Genomic DNA, 13980 nt, shown 5'->3' with positions numbered 1-13980 from the left:
GTATTTGTTTCCTTACACCAGGCCAACGTGGGACATACAAAAGTGTAACTAGCTTTGACCTGATGCACTTGGCTGTTTCTTTTGTGGTGTGATTTATTGTTCAAAGTTCCAACAAACTTATATCATGCATCCCAACATCAACACAGGGTTTGGGTGGTCCGTCTCGTGTTAATAACTGGATTGTGTAATCCGGACCTGATTATTTATATATATACAGTTGTCATACAGCGCTGCATGTACCAACGCTCCAAAAAAAAAACAAAAAAAAAAACACAACAGTTGACCTGTACTGAAAACCCTGCATTAATTGACATCTCCACCCTCGGAACTTACAACAGTTTTTTTCACATACCCCGTTATAACACAGTTCATGTAAACACTCCTACCTTGTGGACTATTCTATAAATGATAAACTGCAATACGCCCGAAGGCAACCTTATGACCCATTTTATTTGACAATGCAATATACAGAGGAGGGTTTATATAGAGAAATATTGCTTCTTTGATACATCTATGACTCTTCCATTCCTGCAGGACTGATTCATCGCTTGGCAACCCAAAGCCAAATTCTATTGGAAATTATCAAATTTCCGAATGACAAATGTGTGTTAAATGCGTCAGCTAGGTATGATGATGAATGAAGTAGAACACGAAATAATATTGTTGAATCACCACAAGGCTTGCAGTCAAAAGTGAATCACCATGACTCTGCCACCAGCGGCCGTGAAACGGAAATATAGTTGAACATTCTATCGTTTAATGTACTTATGGTTTGAGCACATTAGTAATATTTCTTCTGTCGTCATAAGTCAAAGTCTGTCGTGTCAGAATAGTCATCAACGACTAATTTAGTACACTAGACGAAACGTTTCATTTTTTTCTGGTTTAAGTGTGGATAAGACATCTTAAATATAATCAGCTAAACACTATTGACCCAATCGCTGTATTTTCAGCTAGGAGACGTATGACGTCCTGATGATAAATGTATGTTGGCTTTTAAAAAAATACTTATGAAATATTCTGTGATAACCTCTGACCACTACGAAACATCCGCGATGATACGGGTTAGAATTGCTCTTAAACAACCATACCTGTCGTAAGAGGCTACTGGCTGGACCACATGGTCAGAGTCGCCGACTTGGTTGGCACGTATCGTCATATTCCAGTTTCAGTAGAATGATGCTCACGCTGTTGATCACTAAATGGTCTGGTCCAAGATCGATGTTTAAACACACCGCCGTCACATACCGGTGTCAGAAATACAAGTGAATGCGGCGTTAAGCAACACACGCTCAGTACTTATGTTTGGATCACTGTAACAGAACAGGTTACAAAAACTATTAATCATGTTTTACATTAGGGGCCTGACAGTAGTTAGTGAACAGTCGTCTGAAAGCATAAAGTTGAGCGCTTCCTATGCATATGTGGATGCTGTCTCGGTGTGATTCATCGGACAAGAAGTATGAAAACTAGCAGACTGACTAAAGGATACTAGACACTAATGCAGATGACGAGTTGAGAACATCCTTGAAGCCGTGTCTATAATCCAAAGAACTGACTACCCTAGGTTCCATACAGAGAAAACGGGGGATAGACGCGTTGTATTTTGTACACACTTAGTGCTGTGCAGCGTTGCTATTTAATCGTTTGGTTCATCTTGAAAACTACGAGAATCCATCATTAGGACGTAAGAATCCATCTTAGATCCGGAAAAAGCTGTATTTTCAACACATTTAGTTCCTTGTAGAGTCGTTATTTGAGAGCCCATCACTGCGACGTTAGAATCTAAGGACAGGGGTGTCTTTTATTCGGCCTCCTGGTATTGCGTGTATTAACTGACACCATTTCCTACTATGTATTGCAAGGTTGTGGTCTATTGTCATATGCACGAGACGCCATGCAGCATGAAGTGTTCTGAGTTGGCATCACCGGGAAAAATGGCGCTGCCAAGAGTTGTCACTTCGGAATGGTTGTCAAAGACTCCAGTCTGTGTCTGTTCGGGGTGAAGCTGAACTAGGTCATATTTATATGAATGACCCTACCCAGAACAAAAGATGTTACCGGTATATGGACAAGGTTTTCAACTTTGTCGCGGGTCGGACCTTCATTTCTGTGGTGTTATTCAAAACATTGCGAACATTATGTCCCTTCGTGTGTCTCTGAGAACGAATGGTAGAGTTTTAAACAAAACTTAATTCTCTATAAAATTTTCATTATAGGGTAAATGTTGGATGATGAGAAATTTACTATATTGGCATAACACGTACTATTTTTCATACTCTCAGAACCTCTGTACCCGCCAGCTGTTCGTGTACAGAGCAGACGAAAGAAGACGAGGAACACTTGCTTACTTTCATATCTATGTGACGTTGTTTCGTTGTAAAGTAAAGTAATGATCCTTGTACTTTTGTTGGGTTGTGTCCCATCCGGGATTCGAACACACACACGAAGAGTCAGGCACCTAATCGCCAGCATACACCGAGTTACTGTGGCGTCCCTATCGTTACAAGGTATCCATTCAGCTGTTTTTGCACGTATTCATGTGGCCACCATCTGGTCATATATCAACAGATTCATTGGTTCTATTAAAGGCACCGGGCTGGTTATGTAATGCACAGAAAGCTGACTCCAAGGTTTTTAAAACCCTGCCACAGGTGGGCTCGAACTCGACACCTCCAGCTCTCTGGATTATTACCCTGGCGCCTTAGCCAGCTCGCCCACCATGTCACTATATGTATACATACTTGGGCGCGGACCACGTGGCCCAATAATTTCCCATCATGCCTTCATGTACACAGAGAACAGATATTTACATCCCGACGTTAAGGGAGGGTTACAGTCACTTTACTACTTATATTACAACAAAAACCCACTCTTGTCGTAAGAGGTAAATAACGGGAACTGGTGGTCAGACCCACTGACTTGGGTGACACGTCATCGTTTCCCAGCTGCGTAGATCGATCCTCATGGTGTTGATCACTGCATTGTTTGGTCCAGATTCGATTATTTACATTTCGCCGCAATATAGCTGGAATATTGCTGAGTGCGACGTAAAACAACAAATCAATCCCCTCTTCAACGGATCAGCATGAGTACAGAGTGAAAGGACACCATGAATCACTAACATTTGAACCTGTGACCTGAATGTGTCCGTAAGGACCATCTCCATGGGCAAAGTACAAGGTTTAGAGACATGGTTTTGTACTGACAGGGTCGTATTCTGATACGTCATTAGTTCAAACTGCATGGTCCCTCGATGTTTTTACAAAGATGTAATCATCTGACTGCATTGTTGACCCTCGAAGGTCCGGGGTAAAATAGGCCTTCAGCAACCCACGCCTTCCATAGAAGGCGACTATGCTAGTGGTAAGAGGCGACTAACGGGATCAGGTGGTCAGACTCACTGACTTTGTTAACACATGTCATCGGTTCCCAGTTGCGCAGATCAATGCTCATGTTGTAAATCACTGGATTGTCTGGTCCAGACTCGATTATTTACAGACCGCTGCCATATAGCTGGAATATTGTTGAGTGCGATGTAAAACTCGCTCGCTCACTCACTCACTCACTCACTCACTCACTAACTCACTCACTCACTCACTCACCCACTCACTCACTCAATGAACCACGGATGCATTACCACAGCGATAATACAATAGCTCGTCATTCCGAACTGAAACCGAAATATATTTGGCCTAAATGTGATCATATATAACGATTGTATATGGTTAGTAATATTTCCTGTATCGTGACAGATATGAAAAATGAAGTCAGCTGAGGATTAGAGTCACTAACACTTTTGTTATTTGACAAGACAAAACATTTAGGTGTTTTGGTTGGTTACAGCATGGGTGGGTGAGTGAGTGAGTTTAGTTTTGCGCCGCACTCAGCAATATTCCAGCTATACGGCGACGGTCTGTAAATAATCGAGTCTGGACCAGACAATCCAATGACGAACAACATGAGCATCGATCTGCGCAATTGGGAACCGATGACATGTGTCAACCAAGTCAGCGATCATCCGATCCCGTTAGTCGCCTCTTACGACAAGCATAGTCACCTTTTATGGCAATCATGTGTTGCTGAAGGCCTATTCTACCTCGGGACCTTCACGGGTACGTTACAGCATGACAGAAAACTCATATTAAACAGAGTTAAACTTTGTCGGCCCTTTCGCTGTATTTTGAATGGGAGGGGCGTATGAAATACCACAAAGATCTGACGATAAATGTATCTTGGCTTTTAAATAATTAAAGATGAAATACATCGGTATAACCTTTGGATACTACAATCACCAGGAAAAGAAACATCTGTGAACATCCGGGTTAGAATAGATCTTAAACAACAATACTCGTCTTAAGACCCCAAATGGGATCAGGACCTGGATTTTAGAAACTCTCTTAGCGTTAAGATAGTCGTAAGTGTCATACATTAGCATTAACTTACGACTGCCTTAGCGCGAAGAGAGCTTCGAAAATCTAGGCCCAGGATCGTATTCCAATATGAGCTGACTGATGCTTGATCACTGGATTGCCTGTTCTAAACGCGAGGTTTTAGTTACATTCTGCCGTCTTATATCTCTTATAAAAGGGGATGCGCGTTAGGCAACAAACGCAGAGTGCGTATATTTGGATCACTGAAAGAGAAAAGTTTACAATCACCGTCAAGCATAAACAAAAAACACTCGGGAATGTTACGTCCACTGTTCTTGGAAGTGTTTTATTAGCATAGCTGGATTAACTGCCCTTGGGCAATTATTTCTATTTAAAAACATAAAATTGTAACTTGTTTTAATAATCTTCTTGATGCCTAATACATAACACGCGCACTGAATCACTATGCCCGCTTTGTCTAAGCCGTTTAATCACCCTCATTACGAACGTTATTTAAATAACTACCTTATAACAGTGATTAAGTAATACATACGAGGGGGACCTGTCAGTTGTCTGTCAACACTGGTTTTAAACCTTGAAACTGTGTGCTTTCTATGAGTGGAAACTACCGCGTTGTGATTCATCGGGCAAGGAAGTATGAATACTGGCAAATAAACTCTCCACACTGAAACAGATGACCAGTTGAGAGCATCCTTGAAGCCGAGTCATTGGTAGTGTCTGTCATCCACAGACCTGACTACCCTAGGTTCCATACATAGAAAACGGGGGATAGACGCGTTGTATTTTATACACATTTAGTGCTGTGCAGCGTTGCTATTTAATCGTTTGGTTCACCTAGAAAACTACAAGAATCCATCATTAGGACGTAAGAATCCGTCTTGGATCTGGGGTGTCAGATTCTCTCTCCTGCTGCCGTCCGAATTTTGACTCCACATCCCGCTCAGAAGTCAGTGAGAATATTGTAAGGTTTTGGAGTATTGTTCTTGGTGCTTCGTCGTCGCGAGACGCCATGCAGCATGAACTGTTCCGAGTTCACATCACCGGGAAGGACGGTGCTGCGAAGCGATGTCACCTCGGAGGAGATTACCAACTGGTTGTCAAAGACTCCAGTCTGTGTCTGTGTGGGGTGAAGCTGAACCAGGTCATATATGAATGGCCGTACACCAGAATAAGGTGTTACGGGTATACGGACAAGACTTTCGATTTTTCAGTTGGACGGTTCTGTTGTTCGGGAGAAGGCATGTTTTCTATTAAGACAAAAGATGGGCTTCCAATATACAAATCTGTCCACGGGAAGGTTCAGGTTATGAAGAAAGACAAAGATGTGAAACATCATCGGAGGATCATACATCGATCAGGTATGGGATATTCTTACGTTCATAGAAGAGTGAATGAGTGGGAGAGTGACTTTGGTTTAAAGCCGCAATATCACGGCGAGAGACACCGGGAATGACATGTGGGAATCGAACTCGGGTCTTCTGCGTGCTGAGCGAACACTTTAACCACTAGGCTACCCCACCGCTCTGTGAATGAACACATGTTCGTATATTCACAACACGAGACTGACAAATCTATTTTTTTATTCGAAACAGATGTTTCACTATTTTTTTAGAAGTTGACAGCGTGGGCGGGGGAGATTCTTTTTCAGGACATCCACGGTATCTTCCCAGCTCATTCTAACCAAGTGAAATGTTCCTGTTTAAGACTATTCCTGCCTTGTGAGAACGCTGAGGGTGGATGGGGGATTATCATATTTTCACAAAATACGTTTTGGTACGGATCAGTAAGCCACACACTGTTGTAGTTATTTTGTAATACAATGCAATGTTCCATGCGAGTTTCGAATCACCAACTGTATGTTGTTTTCAAAACTTAAGATTTGTTGAAGAATGCACATAAAATGCACCACCCCCTTGAAAGATAAGAGCTGGCTGAAAAGGAATATTTCACTATACTGACATGATATCACATCATATGTTGTTTTTCTCTCATTCAGAACCTCTGTTACTGCCAGCTCGTGTACACAGATGCCATAAGAAGAATAGGAACATGGATGTGACGGATGGGTGTCATGGATGTGAATTCGTTTACAGCGAACCGTACAGTTTAAGTACAAGATGCGTGTACTCTGAACCGTACAGTACAAGTCCATCCTTCACTACATGTCATGATTACATGCCCATGGATGGGACGACATCAGCAACTGTTGCTGTTGCTGGTGCTGTTGCTGGTGACAATGATGAATATGTGGAACTGTACGATGACTGCGCGGTAGGAAACAACGAATACACGAAACTCCAGCCTGATAACACAAAACCATATGGCAACGGTGTTTATGAACCGTTGAAACCAGCGTTACCCGTGTAACTAAGGCACAGTTACTGTAAGCACGGTATCACATGTATTTCATTAAAACACCCGAAGGGCCAAGGGTGGCCCAGTGATCTCAGGAACCTTAATTCGCTATGTAGAGTTACGTCCCTTAGACACACCAGGAAACGATGATCGTGGGGTCGAATCCCGATTAATCTCTATTATGTTGCTAGGTTTGTCACAACTATACCCTTGCCCATGGGTTTTCCAAAGTGCAAGACACCAAAGACGCCACTTCGGTCTTTTCCTCCCATATTAAACCTGGAAAGTTGATATAACTGGAATATCATTCAAAGTGGCGTTAAAACGTAATCACTATAGTTACAATATTGATTCAGGCGTTGATGTATATTATACCTAAGTAGTACGAGTAATGACAACACTCCAATGTCTGACGTTTGTACATAAAGACGAGTTTTTTAATAAATGTTTTTATGTATTGATATGTCTTTACGTTCGTGGTTAGAGTTGGTACATTCCATGTATTTATATACGTCTTGCTTACGTGGGTATGTATTCCGTTTTCACTCAAATAACAAATGAGAGGGTTATCTTGTGGTTCGTACCAACATGTTTTGATTTAATATGCTACACTATTTTCTCACACAAGTAACTGATTTATTTACGCATATTCATTAAAATACTGAAATTAAATTTATTTTGTACTTATTCTGATGACAAAGGCGGAGTATCTCTTCGTCTCAATAACGCTTGTCTGAACAGCTGTGAGGAGTCTGTGGCAATAAAATTCAATAGCTGACATTCGCTCTGCGGTTTGTTGGGTATCCAAATGTTCGCTCGTCTCATCGAAGGCCTAAACAATGTCCGATGTACCAGTGATATCAACTCGTATTGTTAAAAAAAATACGCGCATTCATTCTCTCCAGCCACTGAACGTGAACAATCCGATGCTTCAGCTTGTAAATTTTAGAATTCATATAACTCTCAGACGTACGTGCGAACACTCTAGATGATTTGGGAGAATAAGGTGATGGAAAAAATATAAAATCATGTTATCAGTACTCACAGGTGATAATAACTGTTCAAAAGGGGAGCTTTGGGATTAAATTTCAATTGATTTATGGCAAATACACTGATGGCATAAAATATTACGTCACGTAGCAGTTATATACTTAAGAGGTCAGGTTTGAACGGGCTGTTGCCCGGGAGCCGTACGAACACATGGGCCCAATGTCAGTAATGTATGTTGTGATTTGCTGCCCGCAAGGCAATACATGGTCTACTGTGTGTGATTTTGTAGTGGTGACTCGGTGCACTGATTTCCATAGGGGCACATGGTGCTCATATGACGGTCTTGTAGGAGTTGACTATATGCATAGATTGAAGGTGGGTTGTTTGCCATCTTACAAATAAGGAACTGCGCATGCGTGGAACTCTTTTCTGTCCACAACTTCCGCAAAAGCGCGAAAAACGTACGTTCCTGTTGAGGTACCAAATACTGCACTTTACCGCGCCACTTTCAGTGACATACGGTGTCTTTTACACATACTCACGCACATACGAGGGGATGTCAAGAAGTTTTGAGCCTTGAACATTTTTCATACCCAGGTGTCACAGCCTATGGTACGACATTGAACTTTGGGGTGTAGCTGATGTGATATATCAGTTTTGGTATCCTACTCTCAGAAGTTATTGAACAGCTCACATTGACAGAAAGAGACCCCCTCACGGCAGTGAAAATGAATAAAATTGAGTATAGAGCAGTAATTAAGTTTTTAGTTCTTGAAGGAAAGTCGGCGAAGAACATTGGAGAAAGGCTTTCAGCAGTTTATGGGAAGTCTTCTCCTTCATCTGCTAACATCAAACGATGGGTCAATGAATTTAAGCATGGTAGAGAGACTCTTGAAGATGACCCCCGTCCAGGTCGCCCAACAACAAGCACTAGTCAGGAAAACATTGACAGAGTGCACAGACTTGTGCTGGAAAATCGTCGAAATCCACTAGTTAGAGGAGACCACAGGCATTTCACACGGATCCATCGAGACAATTCTTCATGAACATCTCGTCATGTCTAAGGTGTGCGCAAGATGGGTGCCAAGAATGCTTACAGATGAAATAAAGCAAACAAGGGTAACAACAAGCAACTCCATGCTAACCAGATACAACAAGAATCCAGAAGATTTTCACTTTAGGCTAGTAACCTGTGATGAAACCTGGATCCACCACTATGATCCTGAGAACAAACAAGAATCCATGGAATGGAAACATGTCACTTCTCCCAGGACCTAAAAGTCCAAAGCCTCCAGATCTGTGCAGGAGGTAATGGCGACAGTCTACTGGGATAGCAAAGGCGGCATCCACATAGATTACTTACCAAAAGGAAGAACAATGAATGGGGAATATTACGCTAACTTGTTGAGGCAAGTGCGACAGTCAATCAAGGAGAAGCGCCGGGGCAAGATCAGACGTGGTATTCTTCTACATCAAGACAATGCTCCAGTACACATCTCTCGCGTTGCAGCCGCTGCTGTCCAGGAATGCGGGTACGAAATCTAGGTCGCATCCCTCCTACTCTCCAGACCTGGCACCAAGTGATTACCATCTGTTCCCAGATCTCAAGAAAAACTTGCGTGGTCGTAGATTGCAGGATGATAATGAGCTTATTACTGCTACTGAGGCTTGGTTTGAGGACCAAAATGGCGCCTTCTACAGAGATGGCATCAGCGACTGGCAGAAAAGATGGAACAAGTGTCTTGACTCGCAAGGGGACTATGTTGAAAAATGAATGTGGTTCATACCAATATTTTGTGTTTTTCTATGCAAGGCTCAACACGTATTGACATCCCCTCGAACATGAATGTTTACTCCACGAATATATATATATATATATATATATATATATATATATATATATCAGCGTGTGTGACAACCTAACCCGCCTCTTTATTACGCAAGCGAGAATCTAATCAAGCAATCTATCGTGGGTGTTTTCATAGGCATTCCGTGTTTTTTTCTGTTTTCATCTCCCGTCAGCCATGAATTTTCACCAATATGTGTTACATGCGGCCGTTTTCTAAATGCTGTTTGTTTGTTTTTGTTTTGTTTTTTTAAAAAGACAGCATTACGTTTGAGAAAACGTGGGAACAGTTTTGTGTCGTATAACAATTTCGACCTATTTGGTTTCTAAAACCTTAAAGGTGGATATGCCTACTCCGTGGATTTGTCAATACACCCCCTCGTACAATTATTCGGCATTTGTTCAGATGGTTTCAAATAATGCCTCTATACAACAGATCGGCATGAGTACTTACTGTTAAGACACTCAAAAAACCGTACTTTGACCAGAATATACCCATAAGGCCCTGTGCAAAGTAAAAGGTACGAAGTTGAGGGACGTGGTTTACTGACAGGATCGTACTCTGATATTTTTTTTTACACATTAAGCGGACTAATAATTATGCTAGTAAAACTGTTTGGACGTTATTTCACTAATGCTGGCCCAAAAATATGCAAGCCAACAAACACACCACACAAACCTAAAAGCGTAGCAAATAGTGATTCGAACCAACTATCATTGGGGTCTGGTATAAGGGAGACAACTCGCGCTTTGAATTCGGTCACCATATACTAGGTCATTCTTGCTCAAAGTATAAAATCAGTAGCCCTGAAGTAAACAGTATGTACACCAATGCTTTTTCAACAAGCATGTATCTTGTAATCTTCCCAACGACGTATATTTTCCTCCTGGTGTATCCATCCATGACTGCCTCTCCACCAGTATAACTGTTTAATCAAGTTAGCCCGAGATAAAATGTATTGGCACTGCAACGAAAGACTGCTGAAATAACTTCCGGGTTGATTATTGTATCCGTGTAGGCTGTCAAGGTACCGAAAGCAGGTCAGTGCACAAACACGTCGTGGTTTTATCTTGAATTGACACCTAATAAATCTGCCTAGATAAACATCACGAAACCATATCGATATAACAGATTCCTGTCAGAAACGGAGACGGCTGGACTATACTCTAAATTACCTGGAATCTAAGGTACCATCTGGCTGCGCACCTTATCAACCAGTGAAGCCGGAAGTATGAAGTAATGTCGTTTGTGTTGTGACAAGTGATGTTCCGAGTTCACATCATCGGGAAGGACGGTGCTGCGAAGAGATGTCACCTCGGAGGAGATTACCAACTGGTTGTCAAAGACTCCAGTCTGTGTCTGTGCGGGGTGAAGCTGAACCAGGTCATATATGAATGGCCGTACCCAGATATAAGATGTTACGGGTATACGGACAAGGTTTTCAAATTTGTCGCTGGTCGATCGTCCAGTTCAGGAGAAGGAATGATTTCTGTTCAGACAAAAGATGGGTTTGCAATAAACGAAGCTGTCCACGAGAAGGTTCGGCTTATGAAGAAAAGCATGGACCTAGAGTCCCGTGGAGGTATGGATTGTTTGGGTTGTAAATAGTGCGTGTGTGTTTGTGTTGTCATTGTTTGTGTAGTTTGTGAGAGGTGTGTGGTGGACGTGTTGTTGTTGTGTATAGTCAGTGTGTTTGGTGTGCATACCTGTGTTCTGTATTAAGCGAGGGAATGACGTGAGTGGGGCAGGTCCGCGTTTTGCAAGTATACAGCTGCTGTGGTTGTGTGTGTTCTGTAGTGATGGCGGTCTGCCTGTCGTGTGTTGAGTAATATATTTCCACCAGGGCACCCTGACCTAGTGGTTTCAAAACACTACTAGAAGTGTGGTCTCAGGTGTAAGCTTCACGTCATATTTATTTTCGATCGAACGTAATAGATCAATATTCGCTGTGTTCTTTCCAGAAAACCCAAGTCCTCCTGTAGATAGCCCTAAAGATGACCAGCCTGACTACACAGACCCGTACAGTGTAGAGACCCACGCTACAGACGAGACTTGCACGTATATGAACCAGTGAATGAACGTTTCTGATTCTGGGGTTATGTATCAGTACACGTATGTGAAACATAACTTTTTGTTGGTAATGTGTATTTTGGCTTGGAAGTGCTTGGAACTAAACGGTGTACGTGAATACATGGACGCCAATCGTGAGCATATGGACCCGAGGGGATTGATAGAAAGAGCTGAACGGCGGATAAATGGAAATATACGGTGATTGCATGGCACTGACAGGTGAAAACATTGAACTGAACGGTGAAAATTTGCCAATACACTGGGAAGGATTGGCACTGCGCCGTGAATGCATTCAGCTGAATGGTGAACTTATGGAACTGAACAGCGTACACACTGGACTGAACGCAGTGAGTGGATGGATCTAAATGGCGAATACATTGGACTGAACGCAGTGAGTGGATGGATCTAAATGGCGAATACACTGGACTGAACGGTGAATACACGGAACTGAATAGTATTGCACAGACATGAAAGTGGAACTCATGTGTCTTTAAGCTGAGCAGAAGGGTTTGTGTTGTGAACACATTAACTTAATCGCATCAAAAGATATAGATGCAGAGAGGCGTATCTCGCTGATCAAATTAACCTCGCTAATTAAGTCCATGAAGAGTTCACAAGTGTCCCAGAAGATCGTTGTCAAGCTTCCTTACTTAAAAATCAGCGCATACAGCTGCAATGTCGTGTCCCAAGGAGTTGCAAGTGTGGTATGTCCCAGCAAGAACGCTTCGGCAAAATCAGAAATTCTTCCTGGAGGTTCCGAAAACAAAGTGTAGGATCGCCTGCTCCACTGAATCTGGAACACACTTAACCCGTAGTGAAATCAGTAGCAACAGTTTATTCCTCAATACCTTTGCATGAAACATATCTCACCCTTGGATATCAGGGGTGGAAGCGGTTTTCAGCAGTCCGTGCTTGTCGACTATCGGAATCAGGTGGTCAGACCCGCTGATATACTTGTTTGTTGCTGGTCTGGTCCATACTAGACTTTTTACAGAAGGTCGCCGTATGGCTGGAATATAGTTGCAGGCGCTTTCGGAGGAAACCGAAAACACCCGTAATCTCTTCTTCATTTTCAGCTACGGCTTCATCACTTTTCCCTTCGTCCTCGTAAATACTCTCGTCTTCAAGTAACATTTCACGAGTCTGTTGCCCACTCACGAAAATTAATAAAGGAGTGAGTGGGTTAAAATTTATCGTCACACTAGCAATATTTCAGCCATATCGTGACGAGAACAATTAATTGTTATTCATAGTAATTGATGGTAAATTATAAATACCTGTCAACGTAGGACAGTAAAATGGCTAGATTGTAAATATGAATCTCAAAACTAGAAATTATATCGAAAACGGTTTAACTGAATGGCAATACAATATATAAAAGGCTAGAGATTGCTAAAACTGAAATAAAGCAGTTGATGTCCATAAAGTGTGTTTACTATCATAATGACGAGCTAAAAGGGCACTTTGTTTGAACGTGTGGAGGCGTTGGGGGTAATTAGGTGAATGATCAGTATATTGACCCTTATTGCGGCGTCTGTATTAACAGCGGTATTTCAGAACCATTTAATTACGTTATATCACTGAGTTCTGTTTTGCAGCGTGTTTTTATCCGAAATATATTCATAGTTTCTTTCTTGCGGTTCTTTTTAATTCGATTCTACGATTAGCCCGATGTCAAACAATGGTGAATGGTTAGAACTGAAAGGTGAAAAATATATATGAATAAGTGACCATTTGACTGACACCAGTAATCACGATCTATGGCACGAAATTCGCTTTGCGGAAAACAACACGACAAATGAAAACCACATCTAAACGCCCCTCTGAATGATACAAGTTGGATTTACATTTACTAAAGAGCAAGGCCCCATCCTTATCAATAGATAGTTTAATTTAATGTCATTGGTCGTAAAAGGCGGCTGATGGGGGTCGGATATGCCTAGATTGGTGCTCGTGATATCACTCACTCGCATATTTGAAATCAGCATGTTTATGATACAAAACAACCTAAAGAAACTAGAGGAAGATAGCAAACACAGAGATATACTATTCTCTAGTCAAGTGAAGCACAATTCGCTATGATGGAACAACGGGCATTTTCTAGCATTTCAACAGTTAAATTCTTACTCACTGGTTTAGGCAACGGGCTCTCCAAACTTTTTTCTTTAAAAATGTACATTAAATACTTTAACTGTTTGAACTGGTGCAGTGACCCACTCCATTGATCAACGGCGATCCGTTGCTCGTCTTAAGGGGGAAACTGACAAACAGTGACATCAAAAAACCATTCGTAACTACTCTTTCCGGAATGACACGAGTAGTTA

General features: G+C 41.9%; 2 protein-coding genes across 2 annotated transcripts; both read left to right on the top strand.

Moving 5' to 3' along the window:
* The first annotated feature begins 5403 nt into the window (after nt 1–5403).
* Nucleotides 5404–7200, top strand: LOC137266047 (uncharacterized). Its single transcript, XM_067801546.1, has 2 exons — nt 5404–5752; nt 6391–7200. Exons 1-2 carry the CDS (start codon nt 5404–5406, stop codon nt 6759–6761), a joined length of 720 nt encoding a protein of 239 aa, XP_067657647.1. The 3' UTR covers nt 6762–7200.
* A 3361-nt stretch (nt 7201–10561) lies between these two features.
* Nucleotides 10562–13291, top strand: LOC137265559 (docking protein 2-like). The gene is made up of 2 exons (XM_067800979.1): nt 10562–11168; nt 11548–13291. Exons 1-2 carry the CDS (start codon nt 10850–10852, stop codon nt 11658–11660), a joined length of 432 nt encoding a protein of 143 aa, XP_067657080.1. The 5' UTR covers nt 10562–10849; the 3' UTR covers nt 11661–13291.
* Nucleotides 13292–13980: the final 689 nt, after the last annotated feature.

Source organism: Haliotis asinina, chromosome 15 (genome assembly GCF_037392515.1).
Source record: "Haliotis asinina isolate JCU_RB_2024 chromosome 15, JCU_Hal_asi_v2, whole genome shotgun sequence".
Lineage (NCBI taxonomy): Eukaryota > Metazoa > Mollusca > Gastropoda > Lepetellida > Haliotidae > Haliotis > Haliotis asinina.
The sequence above is the reverse complement of the archived record's forward strand: the minus strand, read 5'-3'. Positions and strand labels throughout refer to the sequence as shown.